The sequence below is a fragment of the Ovis aries genome, chromosome 25, assembly GCF_016772045.2.
Source record: "Ovis aries strain OAR_USU_Benz2616 breed Rambouillet chromosome 25, ARS-UI_Ramb_v3.0, whole genome shotgun sequence".
NCBI lineage: Eukaryota > Metazoa > Chordata > Mammalia > Artiodactyla > Bovidae > Ovis > Ovis aries.
This window is the reverse complement of record NC_056078.1, coordinates 38,324,293-38,347,621: the sequence shown is the minus strand read 5'-3', so window position 1 is coordinate 38,347,621 and position 23,329 is coordinate 38,324,293. Positions and strand designations below refer to the sequence as shown.

The 23,329-nt window shown below is 38.0% G+C and overlaps 1 protein-coding gene across 18 annotated transcripts in view; it reads right to left on the bottom strand.

Annotated features, from left to right (window-relative positions):
* CCSER2 (coiled-coil serine rich protein 2) overlaps positions 1-23,329 on the bottom strand; it is a 162,671-nt gene that overhangs the window by 123,962 nt on the left and 15,380 nt on the right. For all 18 annotated transcript variants that reach the window (XR_006058041.1, XR_003586992.2, XM_042240826.2 and 15 more), the window contains one exon: positions 666-2,121. Coding sequence is in view for 16 of the 18 variants with exons in the window: in XM_042240826.2 (XP_042096760.1) it covers positions 666-2,082 (1,417 nt within the window). In the remaining 2 variants the exon portion in view is untranslated. The remainder of the gene's footprint in view (positions 1-665; positions 2,122-23,329) is intronic.

Below are 23,329 nucleotides of genomic sequence, written 5' to 3'. Positions count from 1 at the left end.
GACTACAGGCCTCTACCCAAACCCTCAGTTTGTTCTTTTTCAGTCCAGATGGGCAAAGAGATATATTTCCTCCAGTGTTCAGCACCAGGATTACCAAGTATAAGAAGAAATGTCAAACAGGTGCTACCTCTCTTCTCTCATTTAAAAAAAAAAAAAGCTCCTGCAAAAGTATAACCATTAGATTTGCAAAGCAAGAAAATCTAAGTCTTCCTTTAAAAAAATGAAAATTGTCTAGGATAAAAAAAATCCACTAGATTGGACATAACATCTATTAGTCCATTTACCTTTGGTATAGCTTTACTCAACACACAGCAGTGATCTAGTTCCTAAGGGAAGAGATGGTTTAAAATAGGATGCCACTGATTGGAGGAAGCAGGGAAAAAAAAATAATTTTGAAACAAGCAGGAATAAGCCTGTGCATGACAAAGAACAAAGGTAAGATACTACAGGGGAATGGATGTTTTATGGAAGTTGTTTTAGCACGAAAAATAGGACAAGGAACAAAAGTCACAAGAACATTAAATGTTGCCCCATTCCAACTGTGTCCAGATCCACCCCTCCATGAAACTGTTAGCATTTTGAAATTAATCAGAAGATAATCCTAAGTATAAACTCAGCTATATTATCTAGACGAAAGCAAAAAAATTAAGGACATTAATATTTACCAGAGACACTTATATCTATCCATTCATCAGTTTTACTGAAGGATTTTTCATTTTCCTTGGGGGAATCAAATATATCTTTTGGTGGTACATTTTCACACTTTTCTTCTTTGAGAGAAATTTCCTCTGGAGTTATTCTAGTTCTGTTGGAGTCTTCTATATCTATAAAATCATCACTAAAGTCTTCACTTAAATCATTCTTATCAGAAGATGACAAAGAAGACAAGGAAATATCATCCACATCATCACTCAGGTATCTAATTTTAGCATCGCGCTTCATGGTCTGGTCATTTTCTGTTCTATAACTATCATTTTCAATCAGTTCTCGGTCCTGATCCACAGCTCTGTCTTTAGCCACAAGTGCAGCGTCTTCCTCTATACAGGTGTCAGCAGGTGAATTTTTATTACCATCAACTGTGAGAGTCCCAGAAAACGGAGGTCGGCTAGATTTCAGAAGAGAGGGATGAACCATCCTATAACCAAAAGTGGAAGTTACACCCTGGCCATTTGGTAAAGCCAACTTCTTTCCACCAGCAGCATAAGGCCTATTAAATCCAAATCCTAAATGTTCATTCCCATTGAGGACTTCTGACTGCCGGGAATTTCTTGTTAGCATACTTGACCTCAGAGGCACTCTAATGGGTAGCTGTTGGTTCTGATAAGGCTTTGTAAGATCTGCAGCTCTATTGAAGGAATGTGATCTGGTTATAGATGAAGGTGGAAGGAATGAATTCTGAATGGAATGTGAAAAACTCTGTGACCTTACCATTTTTTCACAAGCAAGCGATTTGATATTATCTAGAGATTGTGCTAAGCTTTCTCCAGAACTGCCTCTGGTGGCACAGGAGTTTGCTCTAGGCCTTTGTATGCTACCAGCTGATCGGTTTCCATAAAATCCATTCAACTGAGATTTTGGAGCACTGACTGAAGCATATGAAGTCCTTCCTAACAATGTGCCTTTGGTGAATTTACCCAAATTAGATGGTCCGGACAAAGACTTTTGGTTTAACTCCTCTGTCGATGACACAAACATAGTGGATGGCTTTGCTAACTTTGACGTGAGTAGAGAAATATTTTTCAAACCTCCCTTCATCCCATTTTTATCAAACACTCCTTGAGTAGGTGCAATTTTTTCCGGATTAATTACTTTAGCATGTGAACTCTGAGTATTATTAGGCTCTTCAGGACTTTGTGCACTAAACTCATATTTATTTGCTGTTCTCCAGTTAAATGAATGGGACGATGAACAATCAGAGCCATTATTTTTGATGTAACTTTTGACGCTGCTACTCTTGGAAGTTCCCAACAAATTAACAGGTTTCCCATTTGGCATTGGCTGCAGTGTACTTCTTACAGATTTTGTTCCATACTTTGGCAACTTGGAACCCAAAAAAGTCTTGATTTGTGTTTTCTCTTCCATGAGCTATACGGTGCATTTGTTCTTAAAATTTGACAGAATCTGAGGAGACAAAAGAATAGATTAAACATTCCTAAGTAAAGATAATAACATGGATTATCACATAATATGAATGCATATTCTTAAATAATTATATGCAGGAAAGCCCAAAAGCTACTCATGATCCCTACAGAACTCTTAATACATACTAAATGCACTAATTAAGAACTTAATATTTAAAAAAAATAAAGAATAATCAAGTCTGTTAAATACTTTTTACATTTTAAAGCAATCATTAGGGTTATTTGTAAATTCTAATGTCTTTAAATTTTGCTTTACTTTTTAAAAATGGAGATTAAAATGAAATTTTTTTCTTTTTCCGGAAAATATAAAGAAAATAAAGAACATCTTTATAGGCACTTGTATAAACTTGGGCTATGGATGATGATAGCAAAATCCAGAAATAATAAAAATTAGACTATAAATCTGTACAGAAAATAACACTTCTATAGCACAACTTCCAATTTCTAACCCAAATTATTTTTCTGTTTAGGAAGACTTTATTTTCTTGGGCTCCAAATCACTGTGGACAGTGACTGCAGCCATGAAATGAAAAGATGCTTGTTTCATGGAAGAAAAGCTATGATAAATCTAGACAACACATTAAAGGAGAAACATCACTTTGCCAACAGAGGTCCATAGCATCAAAGCTATGGTTTTTCCAGTAGTCATGTACAGACTTGAGAGTTGGATCATAAAGAAGGCTGAGCAATGAAGAACTGATGCTTTCAAACTGTGGTTCTGGAGAAGACTCTTGAGAGTCCCTTGGACAGCAAGATCAAACCAGTCAACCCTGAAGGAAATCAACCCTAAATACTCATCGGAAGGACTGATGCTGAAGCTGAAACTCCAATATTTTGGCCACCTGATGCGAAGAGCCAACTCACTGAAAAAGACCCTGATGCTGGTAAAGACAGGGCAGGAGGAGGAGGCAACAGAGGATGAGATGATGGGATGACACCATCAACTCAATGGACATGAGTTCAAGCAAACTCTGGGAGATGGTGAAGGACAGGGAAGCCTGCCGTCCATGGGGTCGTAAAGAGTGACTAAACTACAACAACATCTCCTTTAAAAATAAAAATGTGTGATTTTGTTGTTGTTGTTTTAAGCACACATGCTCTTACAAAAACTTAAAACTTTAAACTTTCATTATTAAAGTTTATGGGAAGGATGCAGATAAAGAATCCAACAGCAGCAAAAAAATTATTCTGGCATTAAGGAATAAAATGTCAGCTGTCATTTTAAACAAATATCTCAAAAGTATATCTATCCAGGAATATAAATATACACTACAGTTAGTGCCAGAGTGAGAAGCAAAATGATTTAGTAACATTGATTAATCCATTAATCTCAACCTCTCAAGATTTATTTTAAAGGTAATTAAAAAAACAATAAAAAGGTCCAAAGTACACACAAGAGCATAAAATGAGAAACAGAGTCCTCTATCTGAGTAACTATTTACTATATTATAGTATGTCATGTGATGACATTACAATTGAGATTAATATTAAATATTAAAAATATTAAGATGTCCCAACAGTAACAAAAATATAATATGGCCACTATATGATCTCTGTGGTTATACAGAAATGTTATAAGACCACAGACAAGAGCAAAATTCAAATAAAAGCAAAATGCATGTCTTAGGGTCACTGATTGTTTTTAACTATGTATCTTAAGACACTGTCTTTAATTTGTTGGTTTTCTTTTTTCAATTAAAAAAATCTATTCTAATTTCTGAACTTAAGAATTAGAGAGTTTCTAAAGTATGTACATGTTAGTTATTAGTCATGTCAAATGTACATAGTCAGAAAATCATACAAACATTTAAGTGAAAAATAATAAATAAATAAAAGATAGTGGGGTGAAACAGAATTACAGAACTTCCTAACCTCAATAATAAATAAAAGGGACAGAATATACAAAATGTGTTTGTGTGTGTGTAATTTTTCAGCCAAAAACCCACCAGCTACAATCAAACAAGAAAATGCTTAAACAAAAAATCTCTAAATTTTAAAAAGTAGTGGCCAGAAAAAGATTCCGTACAGTATGGTCGCTCCTAGCCTGATTACACTGCCTAGAAGGAGTAGTGAGAAGAAACTGGTGAGTTAGTAAAACTTGGAAACTAATCAATATCACCTAGTTTGTATGGAAAGACCTCCTTAGGCATGCCCTAGAAAAGTCTAGGAAAACATCTTCAGCACAGCTTTGAAACCTAAGCTGAAGCAGGCAGAGTGACTATTATATTAGAACAACTTTCTAAAATGTATACAGGCTTACTGATCAAATAAGCCAATATTACCCATACACAATGTTTGAGATTATGAAAATGTAAAACTTTAAATTGAATGACTGTTCTAACAAACATTTTATTTCAACAATAATTATGTTTATAGAAAATATATACTTAAACATCAGCTTACAGATAATTTCCAAGAAACTTAAGGAAAGAAAAGCTTAGACAAACTAAATTAATTAATGGATAATCACTGGCTTGCTACATTATTTCTAAGTAAGAATACTAAAACTTTGATTACTAAGAATAATTTCAAGTTTGCATATTTTGCTTGTTGTTATCATATGCTACAGAAAGACTCAATCTTTGGGACATGTAAATGAACATGTTCATTTCTGTTACTTACAGAATCTATACAGTGAATCCCATTTTTATAAAAGTAATATGATAAACAGATAAAGATATCACATAGAGATATGTGTACACCTGTATATTTAAACACAAAAAATTGTTAATAGTGATTACCACTAGGGAAGTGAGAATTTGTTGAAAAGAAGGCTTCTTTTACTTTTAATCATTATTGCTTATTGTACTTTAAATATGCCCATATATTTGCCACTTAAAATGTTTTAACCAAAAAACTGCATTAAATTTTTTAAAAAATGTATTCAGTATCAAACAAGTTCTTAAAAATTATAATAGTACATGAATATACTTTAAAAGACATAAAATAGAAGTCTGAATTAAAAAGCAGAAAAGGTTCTTTTAGTCAACAGATACCATTTCAATCTCTCCAAACTTCAACCTCAATTTAATCTGTCACATCGATTCTATCTTTAAAACTTTATACTGAATTCAGCATTTCCATTCCACAACTCTAGTTCTCACCCTCACCTCTTTCTGCATGACTACAAAGGCTTCCTCCGCTATCCAGATTTCCACTTCACTTCTATACAGACTGTCAACAGTTATTCTCTCAAAGCACAGATCTGATCATATCATTCTACAGATTAGAAACCACACGTGGCCCAGGAACAATAAAATAAAACCCAAACCCACTGTACAGAGATCAAGCTTCTCTGTTAGGCTCCACCCTATCGCTGCAGGACTGTCCATTCAAGCCGAGATACATCCTATCATTCCTCAAAATCTATCCTCTACTTACCTTCTATGCCCTTGCTAAAGCTGTAAAACCACTTGGAAGACCCCACCCTCCAAGTAAAACAGCACTACACTCACAAACCTTTCCAGTTAAAACTAATCCTTCATCCTTCTCTACTCCCTTCACAGCACCAATAGAGCCAAGTCTACCTTATAACTGCATGCGTGTCTGTCTGGCCCAAAAGAAGGCATGAGGGCATATTTGGTGCCTACTATAGGAGCACAAATATGACAGGCCCTCAACTTTTAAGTAAACTCATAATCTTAGTGTAAATTAATTTAATAAATAGTAAGTCAAGACTGAAAAGTAATAATTTCATTTTGTGGTAATGGCCCTGAGCAATCCATTCAGAAGGTTCTGAGGTGAAATCTAGACTCTGCAGTAAAGAATTGTGATCAAACAGCAATATCTGCCATGAGCAGGAAAAGAGACAGCATACCTATGCCAGATGACCGCCATCCCTGTTTTCTGATAATAATCTTTACCACGAAACACACTCCACAAGTACAAATCCTTTCAGGATGACCATAAGAACACCGGTAATGATAGCAGATACCAGGACCATCCTACAAATCACTAGGGAACCACATTAATGCTTCTGTCCTCTGGTGAGTCATCTGTGAGTCAGAAAGGCCTTAATATTTCCCTGCCAGTCACGAGTAGACAAGGAACGGAACATTCTTTCACTTCTCTATACTTCTACTTGACAGTCCGAAATAGGGTAATATATGTTATCTCCCAAGAACATCTTAAGTATTCATAACTGAGAGGCACAAGTCCACAAGAAAGGCACTGTTACTAACAAAATGCTTAGGGTGCTATCACTTGGGGGAAAAAAAAAAACCAAAAAGGATTAGAACCTGAATGTACTATTTCCTATCAAGAATATTTATTGATTTCTAAATGCACAAATAATGGCAACATAAATGATATCAATCATCTTGGACTGTGATCTTTCTTGAGACAAAGCTAATCTGACAGCTCAGCTATAAAGTTTCCTTATTTGCTTGCATTATGAATGCCATCACTTCACTTGTTGATAAGCTAACTTCTGGTCTTCAAATACTCATGAAACTTTCTCCTATATTTGTTTATAACTTTGAAGCAGACATTGTTAGTCGGCTTCATTTTAGGAGCTGTGATACACAGTCCCCAATAAGCAATTAAACAAGGCAGTCATAACACTTTGAAAAAGCACACGTTGACTACACAATCTAATGATATATATAATCTTCTCTGAAAGACTTTACAATTGTCTTTGAGCTTTAATGTTGAACTAAGAATAATTAATGGTACAGGATTTAGAAATGCCAGAGATTTTGAGTTACTTTCTATAAGAGTAATCTTTTTTTAAATACAGTACATTTAAAGTATGGTAATTCTGTGTGGTAGAAACCTGCATGTGGGTCAAGAAGCAACAGTTAGAATCCTGTATGGCACAACTGACTGGTTCAAGACTGAGACAGCACTACGACAGGGCTTTCTGCTGTCACCCTGTTTGTTCAATCAATATGTTGAGCACATCATGAGAAATGCCGGGCTGGATGAGTTACAAGCTGGATTCAAGATAAGTGGGATTCATGTTGATATCTGGCAGAAAACAGCAAAATTCTATCAAGCAATTATCCTTTAATTATAAAATAAATAAATGAAAAGTAAAATGCATTAAAGAAAAAAAAAGATAAGAAGGAGAAATATCAACAACCTCAGATACATGGATGGATACCACTCTAAAGGCAGAAAGCAAAGAGGAACTAAAGAGTCTCTTAATGAGGATGAAGGAGGGGAGTGAAAAAGCCAGCTTTTACCAAACATTAAAAAAACTAAGATCATGACATCCGGACCCATTCAGTTCAGTTGTGTCTGACTCTTTGCAACCCCATGAATCGCAGCATGCCAGGCCTCCCTGTCCATCACCAACTCCTGAAGTTTATTCAAACTCATGTCCATCGAAGTCGGTGATGCCATCCAGCCATCTCATCCTCTGTCGTCCCCTTCTCCTCCTGCCCCGAATCCCTCCCAGCATCAGAGACTTTTCCAATGAGAAAACTCTTCACATAAGGTGGCCAAAGTATTGGAGTTTCAGCTTTAGCATCAGTCCTTCCAATGAACACCCAGGATTGATCCCCTTTAGAATGGACTGGTTGGATCTCCTTGCAGTCCAAGGGACTCTCAAGAGTCTTCTCCAACACCACAGTTCAAAAGCATCAATTCTTCAGCACTCTGCTTTCTTCACAGTCCAACTCTCATATCCATACATGACCACTGGAAAAACCATAGCCTTGACTAGATGGACCTTTGTTGGCAAAATAATGTCTCTGCTTCTTAATATGCTATCTAGGTTGGTCATAACTTTCCTTCCAAGGAGTAAGCGTCTTTTAATTTCATGGCTGCAGTCACCATCTGAAGTGATTTTGGAGCCCCCAAAAATAAAGTCTGACACTGTTTCCACTCTTTTCCCATCTATTTCCCATGAAGTGATGGGACCAGATGCCATCATCTTTGATTTCTGAATGTTGAGCTTTAAGCCAACTTTTTCACTCTCCTCTTTCACTTTCATCAAGAGGCTTTTTAAGTTCCTCTTCACTTTCTGCTGTAAGGGTGGTGTATATTGCATATCTGAGGTTATTGATATTTCTCTTGGCAATCTTGATTCCATCTTGTGCTTCTTCCAGCCCAGCGTTTCTCATGATGTACTCTGCATAGAAGTTAAATAAGTAGGGTGACAATATACAGCCTTGACATACTCTTTTTCCTATTTGGAACCAGTCTGTTGTTCCATGTCCAGTTCTAACTGTTGCCTCCTGACCTGCATACAGGTTTCTCAAGAGGCAGGTCAGGTGGTCTGGTATTCCCATCTCATTCAGAATTTTCCACAGTTTATTGTGATCTACACAGTTAAAGGGTTTGGCATTGTCAATAAAGCAGAAATCGATGTTTTTCTGGAACTCTCTTGCTTTTTCGATGACCCAGCAGATGTTGGCAATTTGACCTGGTTCCTCTGCCTTTTCTAAAACCAGCTTGAGCAACTGGAAGTTCACAATTCAAGTATTGCTGAACCCATTACTTCAAGGCAAACAGAGGGAGACAAGGTGGAAGTAGTAACAGATTTCCGCTTCTTGGGCTCTAAAATCACTGTGGATGGTGACTGCAGCCGTGAAGTCAGAGAGGTTTGCTTCTTGGCAGGAAAGCTATGATAAACCTGGACTGTGTGTTGAAAAGCAGAGACATTACTCTGCTGACAAATGTCCGTACAGTCAAGGCTATGGTCTTCCCAGTGGTCACATATGGTTGCGAGAACTGGACTGTAAAGAAGGCAGAGCACCAAAGAATTGATGCCTTCAAACTGTGGTGCTGGAGAAGACTCCTGAGAGTCCCCTGGACAGCAAGGAGATGAAACTAGTCAGTCTTAAGAGAAATCAACCCTGAATACTCATTGGAAGGACTGATGCTGAAGTTGAAACTGGAGTATTTTGCTCATCTGATGCAAACAGCGAACTCAATGGAAAAGTTTCCTGATGCTGGGAAAGATTGAGGGCAGAAAGAGAATGAGATGGCTGGATGGCATCACCAATGAAATGGACATGAACTTGGACAAACTTCGGGAGATGGTGAGAAACAGAGAGGCCTGGCATGTTGTAGTCCATGGTGTCACTAACAGTCACACAACTGGGCAACTGAACAACAAATTCACATTTAAAAGAATTTCCAAAACTACTTATAAATTCCCTATTTAAAAAACTGTAAATCAAAATTTTTTGCTTTCATAAGGAACCAATCCACAACTGGATGGGAGAGGAAAAGCAGGAGCCAATATCACTGAGCACTTATATGACAGGTACCATCCTGATCACTTTGTCCCTGTTAACTGCTTGATCACCCTAATATTATAAGGTGGTAGAGTTCATCCTATTTTAAACAGATAAACCAAGATTCAGAAAAGCTAAAACATTTATCCAAAGTCACAAGTTCAGAAATTACTGAAGAGAATCCAGGTTCACATCCACTTGACTTCAGGATCCATGCAGACTGCCTTCCGGACAAAGGCATGAATATTCTGAGTTTACTGACAGCTTGGGACAGAGTGAAGGAACTGGACAGCGGAGGTGAGAGGAGAAGTATGAAGACAGCAAAGAATGTAGGTAATGATTAAAGAAGTTTTTGCAGAGAAACAAGTAAGAGCTTTCAGTTTTTCAAATTCCTTTCATATCCATTACCCTATCATCAGAGGAACCACCTACTCAAATTCTTTTTTTAGTTTTTCCAGTAGCTTTTTAGAAGGTATGAATTTGAATGCATTTCAGGGCTTTTACACAGGCATAAACTAATTCCAGAGTCCAACAGCAATTAACTGAACAACAATGCTGATGACTACATGCCCCTACCAGTCAATTCTGGAAACTTGCTTTCACATTCAGATAACTACATCTTAAGTTTTAAAAAGAAATTTTTTTTTTTTTTACCTTGTGTCACTCAACCAAACCCCCTTCTCCCTTGTTTTTTTTCTGGCTGCTATCTATGTCAAGTTGATTCAAAGACTTGATTACAGCAATTAAATAAGCAAAAATGGCATCCTCAAAAATAAAGGTTTAAAACAATACAACTTCATTCCAGCTTCTTCATGGCTTTAAAGAGTGCATACCAAGCTCAACACAAAACTCCACAGTTTTTTTAAGTCAAGCTGAACTTTTTGTCCTCAAGCTACAACTTTTTCTCAGGCAGATGGGGATCAAAGCAACTTGGGATTCAAAGTCTCAAAATGAATTTGTGGTTTAGAAACATTAAATGATGTTATTAAATGTAGATTCTAAGTATATTACTTCCTGAAACTTAAATTTAAGGAACAAAGAGAATACTAGTAGGTAAAGAAGAACTAACTGCAAGCTCCTTTGGCCAAACCACAGAAGTTCTCTCTCCAAATTTTACTATTCAGTTCAGATAAAACTCAATAACTGCACAGGGTACCCAAATGAAGGTGGACTCCTACTTCTTACCAACAAGCCAAGAAGCATTCCTCAGACCACTCCAGGTTTATGTTCCCTTCACTGGAGACCAAGTTCTTTGAGAATACAAACTATGCCTTTCACTCATTTGTTTCCTCACTGTGGTCTCAGTAAGGAAATTAAGTAGCTGGCACATAAGTGGCATTTTACAAATGCAGGCTGAAAGCAAGAAAAGCATATTCCTTAACAGTGACTTTCTGAGAACTGTGTTAGTCTTACCTCAAATCAACAATATAAACATCTATGTGTATAAAACATAACACAACGTGCCACAAATATAAGCTTCTACTAATAAACTCCTACTTTCCTAGGTAGAACAGGTACCCAAATTCGTGACACTAGCTTTTTGCTCCACCCCTCCTCAAACCACACTTCGTTATTAAACCCAGTAAAGCAGCCAATCTCTTCCTTGATAGCTTTCTTTTTAAGAATTTATTCCAGTTTGGAATCTCATTTCCTATCCACACCCATGCACACCTAACTCTTCGCTTTTTTCCAAGGAACCTAAAACTTTTGGCCTAAAACCTCTTTTAAAAAAATAAATTACAAAAGAAATGGGATGACACAATCAGTCTTAGTCTGATTGTGCTCTTTAAATGCTGACTCTGTGTGTGACTTAATTACAAAGTATTTGAGATAATTACTCTACAACTTTTAATAGAAGTAAGATAGTCATATTTTAACTTTTTTTTTTCCTTTGGCCACACAGCTTGTTGGATCTTAGTTCTCCAACCAGGGATCGAGCCCACATTCCCTGCCGTGGAAGTGCAGAGTCCTGATCACTGGACTAGCAGGGAACTCCTGTAACATTTTCAAAAAGTAAAAATCCTCAAGCTAGTTAACAGCATTTAATCAATCCCCTGAGGTATTGGCACTCCCAATTTTCTTGATTTGGCAAAAATCAGAATGATTAAGGTTAGGTATAGTATTTGCATAATATAAGCACAATCTTATTGTGCTTAGGACTAACACAATTCAGCTTCTTCCTCTGCAGGGAAGCCTCACTTATATCACTGCATACCTCCACCTCAGATTACTACAACACATTTTTATTAAGCATCAATGAGACAAGATAAGGCATATAGGTTAAGATATACGCCTGCCAGGGGGAGCTTAAGCTCTGGCAAAGGAAGGAAAGTTTTCATCATGGCAACAACTTAGAACACATTAATTCAGTCATCAAACATGTATTGAAAGCCTTTTTAAAGACTTCCCTAGTGGCTCAGATGGTAAAGCATCTGCCTGAAATGCAGGAGACCCGCGTGAAATGCAGGAGACCCGCGTTCAATCCCTGAGTCGGGAAGATCCCCAGTGGCAAACCACTCCAGTATTCTTGCCTGGAAAATTCCATGGACAGAGGAGCCTGGTGGGCTACAGTCCATGGGGTTGCAAACAGTAGGACACAACTGAGCAACTTCACTTTCACTGAAACACTGACCACAAATCAGGCTGTGCTAGAGGCTGTAGATACAGCAAACACTCCAATACAGAGAAAAGACATACAGGCAAGAAAAAGGCAACAAAGTACTATAATTGCTACAGGAGCGCATACCCAGGGGGCGGGGCGGGGGGGGGGGGGGGGGGCGCGGCACAAAAAGAAAAGCACTTAATTGGCAGAAGGGGTTTTCACAAATGGTGTCTTCTGAGTTGAATCTCAAATGATACATAGAAAGTAATAACAAAGACACTTAATATGAGAACCAACACAGCCTAAGAGCATAAACAAAAGCAAGGCACATTCAGGAAACTTACTAAACAAGGGTAGTGAACAGGGTTCAAAGACACAACAGGAAAAAAGAGAAGGTGAATGGGGAAAATACAGTCTGTCAAAAGCTTTAAATGCCATATTAAGAATTTGAACTCTACTATGGGCAGTTAGGAAGTCAAGGGGTTTTAAGCCAGAAAACAACAATGATCTGATCTGAATTTTGAAAACTGACTCTGATTTCAGTATGAAGTTTGGATCAAAGGAAGGGAGACAGAATAAGAGGTGTTAACATGAGAAAGATGGCAAGGATTGTAGCAAAAAGGTTAGGGGGAAAGGTACAAATAAAAAGGATATTAGCAATCTTGAATTTTGAGAACTTTATCACAATTGTAGACACAAAATGAGAGCACAATACTTAATGAATAACTGACTGACTGATTAGGTACAGGAGATGGAAATGGATGGATAACTGACTGATTAGATGTAGAGAGGAAAGGATTCAGGATTCTGGGTTTGTCTGGCTGAACAGAGGGTGGTACCTTTAACTGAAGGCAAATATTATACATGAGGAAACAGACCATGAACTTAGCATGCCAAGCTGACCTTGAGGGACCTACAGAGGGTGCTAGTGGGGGTGTTTACTAGCCATGGAAAGGAGTCTGAAATGCAAGGGCAAGGTCCGAATGAGAGATGATGATTTGGGACTTGTGACTATAGAGATAACTGACAAACGTTCCACCAGAAACAGGTGAGGTCACCTGGGGAAAATGTAGAAAAGGAAAAAAAGACTGAGGGCACTATCCAGGGTATCACCAACATTTAAGAAATGAAGAAGAAAACAACAACAACAACAAAATGGCAGCTGAGAACGCATAATCCAAAGGAAAGAAAAGAACTGGAAGAGAATTTGAAAAAGGGTAACAGGCAGTAGTGTCAAATCCCACAGATAAGCAAAGAAAAACTGAATACTGAAAAGAATGATCACCCCTTGGCAGTTTGCAAATTTGGTCACCTTTGCCAGAGGAGTTTCAGGGGTAAGATGAGGCACAGAAAACTAACTATAGAGATCTCAAGAGTAAATAAAAGATAAAGAAATGGAGTCAGGAAATGTGACCCATTCTTTCAAAGACTAAAAAGAAAAAGGCAATAACTTGAGAGGATATAAAGGTAACAGTTTTGGTTTTCTCTAGTTTTGGACAAATGTCCATCTAGTCAAAGTTATGGTTTTTCCAGCAGTCATGTATGGATGTGAGAGCTGAACTATAGAGAAAGCTGAGCACCAAAGAATTGATGCTTTTGAATTGTGCCGTTAGAGAAGACTCTTGAGAGTCCCTTGGACTGCGAGGAGATCAAACCAGTCCACCCTAAAAGAAATCAGTCCTGAATATTCACTGGAAGGACTGAAGATGAAGCTCCAATAATTTGGCCACCTGATGCGAAGAACTGACTCACTAGAAAAGACCCTGATGCTGGCAAAGATTGAAGGCAGGAGGAGAAGGGAACGACAAAGGACGAGATGGTTGGATGGCATTACCGACTCGAAAGACATGAGTTTGAGCAAGCTCTGGGAGTTGATGATCGACAGGGAAGCCTGGCATGCTGCAGTTCATGGGGTCACAAAGAGTCGGACATGACTGAGAGGCTGAACTCAACACTTGTACTTAAGTCTAAGAAGATACTTCTCGCCACCTGAAGGTATCAGAGGTGGCTAAGAAATCAAGAGATGAAAATGAAAACCAATTCTCTACACAGGAACATGCCATAAGAGCACTGAAGTCGAACTGTCTGATTCAAATGAGGCAGAGAGAAATTCTAAAAGCAGTTTGGGGAAGAAATCTTAAGTAAAAGGAGAGATAATGAACTGGAAGCCAGTCAGCTTCATCATTAAAAGGAAATTAAGGAACAAATAAAGAAAAACGAAGCTATAAAATGACAACTGGGAAATTTTAAGTGAGACAAGACAGATGAAAGAAGACATGTTTCTGTCAAGAAGTAGCAGGCGAACTTCAGGGAAAGCCAGAACTTATCATAGAATAACTAAAAGGCAAAGAGATGCTGGAAGAGACTACAAATACAAGTAGGCAATGATTATTAAAGGAGAAAAACCACAAGTAGAAATTCACACTGATACAATTGAGAAATAAAAAGCAAAACCATCTGAAGGTGAAAAACAATTGTTATTTAGGATGAATTACAAAATCCATGGGGTCGCAAAGAGTCTGACACGACTTAGCGACTGAACAACAGCAGCAAAATAATCCAGGAATGGACCACGGTGAGCGAAAATGCCAGCAAAGGAAGACGGAGGTTGCAGACAACCTCAAAAGGATGCATCTGAATTCTATAATCAAGCTGCTGATGAAAGACTAAGGTAGAAAAAGACTATAAAATGGTGACAGACTCCTCCTATGGAGTGCTACATTAGTGGGTAGTAACGGTCTTACTTGTCAGGTCAAAGAAATGAGGCATGTCACATTCAGTGGTCTTAGAGCAAGAAACACGCCTGCAATGTTTTTAACACCTGAAATAGTACTATAAAATGTAATTATTTTATGTAAACATTTTTATTTTGTAAGTGTCTCATATAAGGAAAATCAATGTAGAACCTAAGATAGTTACAGCTTCAGCAGTTTTTATAAAGCTCAGTTGGATTATTTAAAATTAATTTTGCAACATTTCAGTCATCTTTGTATTAAATTTTAGAAATTATAGATTTATTGTAGTCCTAAAGCAGTCTTTTTCTACTTAATCAATGCCCTTGCTACAACAATACAACAATAAGATGGAACAGAAGATAGCAGAAGGCATCATGCATAGTGGAAGTATTTCATGACACTATAGTTTCAGTCATGCGTGTCTGTGTGTGTATGGAGCATGAAAAATGTTCTGAACATTATATGTTCAAATACACAAGGATAAAACATTCTATTGAAACATCTTAGAAACTTTTAAAATGTAGAGACCCTACCAACAAACTTTTGCATATACATAAAACTCTGCATACTGGCTGTCAGTCATCCAGAGACTTGCTCCCCTCACTCTTCCCCTTTCCCCAGACCTGAGCAGACACTGTCACATGATGGCCAGTGTAAAGAACTATGCTGAGTTGGTCAAAAAGTTCTTTACCCATTCATCTGTGGATGGACATCTAGGTTACTTCCATGTCCTAGCTATTGTAAATAGTGCTGCAATGAACACTGAGGTACATGTGTCTTTCTCAGTTTGAGTTTCCTCAAAGCGTACGCCTAGAAGTGGTATTGCTGGGTCAGATGGTAGTTTTATTCCTAGCTCCTTAAGGACTCTCCAAACTGTCTTCCACAGTGGCTGTATCAATTTACATTCCTACCAGCAGTGCAAGAGGGTTCCCTTTTCTCCACACCCTCTCCAGCATGTGTTGTTTGTGGATATTTTGATAACAGCCATTCTGACTGGTGTGAGGCGATATCTCATTGTAGTTTTTTATTTGCATTTCTCTAATAATGAGCAGTGTTGAGCATCTTTTCATGTGTTTATTAGCCATCTGGATGTCTTCTTTGGAGAAATGTCTGTTTAGGTCTTTTGCCCACTTTTTGACTGAGTTGTTTGTTTTTCTGGTATTAAGTTGTATAACCTTCTTGTATATTCTGGAAATTAATCCTTTGTCAGTTCCCTCATTCTTTTTAAATGTCCTTAATGCTCATCTAATAAAACGTGATTCTTTTCACATATAAATTCAAAAGAATAATATTAATCAATTTTATTTTCTAAATTAACTACTAATATCCAATGGTGTTACTATTATTTTGGATTGTACAAACATAAAATAATGTTTTATAAGAAAACAGCTGTCCAAGTATTCAAATAAACATCTTGAAGTTTGGACATTACTATAATTCTAAAGACATGTCTCTATAAAAACAAAGTATGGATTCATTTTTAAGTCTACTTTTAAATAAGTTAGTTACATAAGTAAGATTTTTCTCAGAAAAAAACCTTTCTAAACTTTAGTTATAATTACCATTTAATTATTAGTTTTAACTGAAAGTAATATCAAAATAGTATCCTATTTCAGGAAAGTAGGGATCACAGTATTGATAGAAAAAAGTCAAATAATGTACTAGCAGTCTGCCTTGGTACCTTCAAGAAATAATTTAGACAGGAAAGAATACCCACCAATCTCTCATTTAAACTATCTCAGGTCTCTTAGCCAATTTAATACATTACTGCAGAAAAATTAAAACGTGTTTAAATCTCAAGGAAATAAATGTTGGGCCTTAGTTTAACTTTAGCAAATTGGAAGTGGTCAAACAGGAGATGGTGAGAGTGAACATCAACATTTTAGGAATCAGTGAACTCAAATGGACTGGAATGGGTGAATTTAACTCAGATGACCATTATATCTACTACTGTGGGCAGGAATCCCTTAGAAGAAATGGAGGAGCCATCATAGTCAACAAGACTCCTAAATGCAGTACTTGGATGCAATCTCAATAATCACAGAATGATCTCTGTTCATTCCCAAGGCAAACCATTCAATATCACAGTAATCCACGTCTATGCCCTGACCAATAATGCTGAAGAAGCTGAAGTTGAACAGTTCTATGAAGACCTACAAGACCTGCTAGAATTAACACCTGAAAAAGATGTCCTTTTCATGATAGGGGACTGGAATGCAAAAGTATGTAGTCAAGAAACACCTGGAATAACAGGCACATTTGGCCTTGGAGTACAAAATGAAGCACGGCAAAGGCTAACAGAGTTTTGCCAAGAGAATGCACTGGTCATAGCAAACACCCTCTTCCAACAACACAAAAGAAGACTCTACACATGGACAACACAAATGGTCAATACCAAAATCAGACTGGTATATTCCCTGCAGCCAAAGATGGAGAAGCTCTATATAGTCAGCAAATACAAGCCCAGGAACTGACTGCGGCTCAGACCATGAACTCCTCACAAATTCAGACTTAAATTGAAGAAAGTAGGGAAAACCACTAGACCATTCAGGTTTGACCTAAATAAAATCCCTTACAATTATACAGTGGAAGTGAGAAATAGATTCAAGGGAGTAGATTTGATGGAGTGCATGAAGAACTATGGACGGAGGTTCGTGCCATTGTAGAGGAGGCAGGGATCAAGATGATCCCCAAGAAAAAGAAATACAAAACGGCAAAATGGTTGTCTGAGGAGGTCTTACAAATAGCTGAGAAAAGAAGAGAAGCTAAAGAAAAAGGAGAAAAGTAAAGATTGAATCCATCCATTTGAATGCAGAGTTCCAAAGAATAGCACAGAAAGATAAGAAACGCTTCCTCAGTGATCACTGCAAAGAACTAGAGGAAAACAATAGAATGGGAAAGACTAGAGATCTCTTCAAGAAAATCAGACATACCAAGGGAACATTTCATGCAAAGATGGGCACAATAAAGGATAGAAATGGTATGGACCTAACAGAAGCAGAAGATATTAAGAAGAGGTGGCAAGAATACACAGAAGAACTATGCAAAAAAGATCTTCAGGACCCAGATAACCATGATGGTGTGATCACTCACCTAGAGCCAGACATCCTGGAATGTGAAGTCAAGTGGGCCTTAGGAAGCACCACTATGAACAAAGCTAGTGGAGGTGATGGAATGCCAGTTGAACTATTTCAAATCCTAAAAGATGATGCTGTAAAAATGCACTCAATACGCCAGCAAAGTTGGAAAACTCAACAGTGGCCACAGGACTGGAAAAGGTGAGTTTTCATTCCAATCCCAAAGAAAGGCAATGCCAAAGAATGCTCAAACTACCACATGATTGCACTCATCTCACACGCTAGTAAAGTAATGCTCAAAATTGTCCAAGCCAGGCTTCAACAGTACGTGAACCGTGAACTTCCAGATGTTCAAGCTGGATTTAGAACAGGCAGAGAAACCAGAGATCAAATTGCCAACATCTGCTAGATCATGGAAAAAGCAAGAAAAACACCTACTTCTGCTTTATTAACTACGCCAAACCCTTTGACTGTGTAAATCATAACCAACTATTGAAAATTCTTCAAGAGATGGAAATATCAGACCATCTGACCTGCCTCCTGAGAAATCTGTATGCTGGTCAAGAAGCAACAGTTAGAACTGGACATGGAACAACAGACTGGTTCCACATTGGGAAAGGACTATGTCAAGGCTGCATACTATCACCCTGCTTATTTAACTTATATGCAGAATACATCATGCAAAATGCCAGGCTGGATGAAGCACAAGCTGGAATCAAGATTGCCGGGAAACATATCAATAACCTCAGATACGCAGATGACACCACCCTTATGGCAGAAAGCAAAGAACTAAAAAGCCTCTTAAAGAGGAGAGTGAAAAAGTTGGCTTAAAACTCAACATCAGAAAACTAAGATCATGGCATCCAGTCCCATTACTTCATGGCACATAGATGGGGAAACAATGGAAATAGTGAGAGACTATATTTTGGGGGGGCTCCAAAAATCACTGTAGATGGTGACTGCAGTCATGAAATTAAAAGACACTTACTCCTTGGAAGAAAAGCTATGACCAACCTAGACAGCATAATAAAAAGCAGATACAGTACTTTGTTGACAAAGGCCAGTCTAGTCAAAGCTATGGTTTTTCCAGTTGTCATGTATGGATATAAAGAAAGCTGAGCGCCGGGTAAGAACTGATGCTTTTGAACTGTGGTGTTAGGGAAGACTGTTGAGTCCCTTGGACTGCAAGGAGATTCAACCAGTCAATCCTAAAAAAATCAGTCCTGAATATTCATTGGAAGGACTGATGCTGAAGCTGAAACTTATTCAATACTTTGGCCACCTGATGCAAAGAACTGACTCACTAGAAAAGACCCTGATGCTGGGAAAGATTGAAGGCAGGAGGAGAACGGGATGGCAGAGGATGAGGTGGTTGCATGGCATCACCGACTCGATGGACATGAGTTTGAGTAAACTCCAGGAGCTGGTGACAGGAAGCCTGGCGTGCTGTAGTCACTGGGGCTGCAAAGAGTTGACACAACTGAACTGCATTAACCCTTGTTGGAATGACATTATGAGCAGTACATTCTATCCTTTTTTATTAAACTATTAACTCTTTCTTAAAAATGTCTTTCTGTAATTCTACTACCCTAACCAAACTTTTCTCGTTACTTTATTTCCCTTTTCAATTGCATCTATATGCCAAAGTCAGCTATGATAAATATCTAGAAACAATTTAACTTTCTACTCTTTAAATATCATTTTTTATAAATATTCCCCATATCTATACAGTTATAGTTATTATTTTAATGGCTACAATGTACTATACTGAATTTATATACTATAAATTATTTTACCACAAATTACTGTACCAATTATGAGTATATTTATCTTTCAATAAACCACTTTTATTTAGAGCTACCCTGGTGTAAGGGTGAAGAATCATGTCAAGACGAAAACCAAAGCATTTACAAATGTTCTAGCCTAGCAAAACCAGGAGAATGTATTATTACTGTTGTCAAGTAGTTTAAGCCCAAAAGAGGCAGAACTAGGGACAGTGGATGGAAATAACGGAAAGGTAGTTTTCAGTCCAAAATAATGAAAAATTTTCAAACTGTCAGAATTTACTCAACAAGTTAATGGATTCAGAAACAAGACAGATAATCACTTGCCAGAAAAAGTGCAGACTCTTACCCTGAGTGGCAGAAGAACTAGAAAGCCCCCCAGGTCTCCCTGTACTGAAGTATTCAAATAGTTATTAATGACTTGCTAAGAGCCTAGCAATATACTAAGTGCCAGGTATACAAAAGCTGACAGAACAGACATGACTGTTACGGTTTTTGCAATTAGTCTGGTGTAGGAAACAGAAAAAAAGGAAAAAAAAAAAAAAACAAGTAAACAATTATGAATCACAAATCCTATGCAGGAAAACAGTGAAATGCTAGGAGAAAAGAGCATCCTGGACATCAAGGAAAGCATCTTAGAGGGATGATATTTAAGTTGTTACCTAAAAGGAGCCAGGAGTCTGATGCAATGAAAAGCCAATCAAGGTTATAAGCAAGAGAGTGACACGATCCAATTTTCATTTCTAAAAGATTATTCTGGCTGTTATGTGGAGAATGAATTATAAAAGAGAAAAGATGGAAGCAGGGAAATCAGTTTAGAAACTAGGCAGGAAGGAGTCAGATGAGAAATATGGAGAGGCAGGGCGAAGCAGATGGACAGAAAAGAGTTCATGGTGACTGGGGAGATAGGAGCCATAGCATTCGGTGATAGATTAAATGGAACAACTTATGGTTGTTCTAACGGTGCTGCCGTTTTCTGAGATGGAAAGACTGGGGGACAGACAAGATGCAGAATAAAAGGGGAATCCAACTTGAGTCTCCATGATTTCCTTTAGACTTTTAATAGAAAACTGCCACCAAAAATCTCTCAAGATTCATTCTCTGCTCTTTAAAAGGCAGTCTGTGGAAAGGGGTTAAAGTTATAAAAGAGACTCAGTTAATTTTTTAAAAATTGGGATACAAACGGTAGATTAAATTATTGTATCAACGTAAAATTTAGTGAAGTAGTTTGTATTCTTGCCCACTCCAGTATTATTGCCTGGAGAAGCCCATGGACAGAGGACCTGCTGGGTTACAGTCCATGGTGTCGCACAGAGTCTGACATGAGTGAAGCAACTTAGCACGTACACATCATGACATATGCAACTTACTCCCAAATGCTTGGCACATGTGGGCACGACCAAGAGCACATACACATAGACAGACGTATGTATACATATATGTATTTATGTACATACGTGAGAGAGCAAATGATAAGCAAACGGCATAAAATAGTAACGAAAGGTGAACCTGGATAAACACTGCTCAGTCTCTGTAGTACTCTCATTCTTGTAACTTTCCTGAGTATGAAATAATTTCCAAATTTAAAAGAAAAAAAATGTTTTAAGCAGTTAGTCCTAAATTTCTCTTACTCATGCTAAATAATCAACCCATCTCATATATATATTCCCTCAACAAGCCAACTTGTCTCTTCTACAACCCAGAGCAGTGTCCCCACCAGGGAGACAAGAAGTATACCCAACAGCACTACAGAGAGATGGCATGAGAAGAGGTGAAGGACTGGAACAGGTTTTTTGCAATTTGCAACCTCGCAGGAAGTACAATATCTATACCTCTGCTCTCGGGAACGTTCTCTGCCTTATGTTCTGATGTATATCAGGCTACTAGATGACAGCTCTGTGCTTCTGTATTTTCTCTTTTCATGTAACATAAACAATAAACCTCACTGGAGAATTAGCATGTTCATGTGACCTCTACTCAGATTAAGCGTTCCTCCTGAACACTCCTACACCTCTCTAAGTACAGCAAGCATCACACTGTTTTACCTCTAGAATCACGTCTACATGTGCTCTACTTTCTCTACTAGACTGCAAGCTCCTTGAAAACAGGGACCACAACATATTTGAATAACTTTCATTCTTAAAGATGTAGAAAAAACAGTAAAAGTTACTGAGTGAAGAAATGAAAGTTACTGAAGAAAATAAATGTTTTGAGTGCAATTCTAGTAAAAGGGTGTTTGGGGTTTGTTTCACCTTGGACATAGCAATATGTAGGAACGAGTCTTATTCTAATTCCATAGCAAAAGAAACATAACAACGAGGGGTTGCTGATAAAGAAATGAAAATACTAATATCACTATGAACAATCCCAAAATCATGTTTACCTTAAAGACACAAACAATAGATAATTTCATAAACTACGACTGAAAAAAGTTAAAGGCTGAAGTCTGAGTATTAAAACCACAGAAGTCTGAAGTCTTAAAACCACACCTTAAAATCAAAGTACGTTTATATTTAACCTACACTGGCAACTGGTCAATACAACGCATAGAACACTTCAGTAACAAGAAAATACATGTCATACGATTCCAGATAGAACTTTGTTCTCTGTTATGAAAGAATGTTTAAGTAAAATTATGTCAGGTAAGAATAGTCAACTTAGAAAACAAATTAAAAACTAACCATTTTACTGTGAAAGGTAGTTTTTCAAATGCTACAATTAAACTTGCCAGACACAACACAATTAAACGAAAATACACAAACATAAAGGGTATAAAGTATTTCAAAAAAAAAACCCAACTAAAAAACAGAAATACATCTTTACCCAAAATGACTGTAAAGTAGTACCTCAAAAGGTCTCCCTATCAAATGTTAAAATAGCAAATGTCTGAAGGATACATTTCAGCAAATATCTGAAGGGCTTGTAAAATTAACAAAACCAGCTCAGGTGAGTCTCTAGTAGGGCTTGATCCTCTCTTAGCACTTAGAAAATCCAAATAACAACACAGCACGACACTGTCAGTCAGTCCTTCCAACTCCTCAGGGATTAGCTCTTTTTCTGTTTCACACCTGGTACTGCTTAGGTTGGAGAAGGCAATGGCACCCCACTCCAGTACTCTTGCCTGGAAAATCCCATGGACGGAGGAGCCTGGAAGGCTGCAGATCATGGGCTTGCTAAGAGTCGGACACGACTAAGCGACTTCACTTTCACTTTTGACTTTCATGCATTGGAGAAGGAAATGGCAACCCACTCCAGTGTTCTTGCCTGGAGAATCCCAGAGACGGGGGAGCCTGGTGGGCTGCCGTCTCTGGGGTCGCACAGAGTCAGACACGACTGAAGCGACTTAGCAGCAGCAGCAGCAATGCTTAGGTCTATGTACACTAAGTTGCTTCAGTTGTGTCTGATTCTCCGATCCTATGGACTATAGCCTGCCAGGCTTCTCTGTCCACGGGTTTCTCCAGGCAAGACTACTGGAGTGGGTTGTCATTTCTGCCTCCAAGAGATCTTCCCGACCCAGGAATCAAACTCATGTCTCTTATGTCCCCTGCACTGGCAGGCAGGTTCTTACCACTAGCGCCACCTGGGAAACCCCACTACACTTAGGTCTACTTGTGGTCTATGTCATTCTTCTTCTCCACTCCTGAGAGTTTCCTGACAGTAGGCACATTACCCCAGTGAGCTGCCCAGAGTCACTGCTCTGGACTCATCCAGACTTGCCCAAATGCTTCTGCCCCACTGAGAAAAGTAGGCAACCCAGCTCAGACATTAGCTCCTTGGCAATGACAAGTACTGGCTTCTAACCA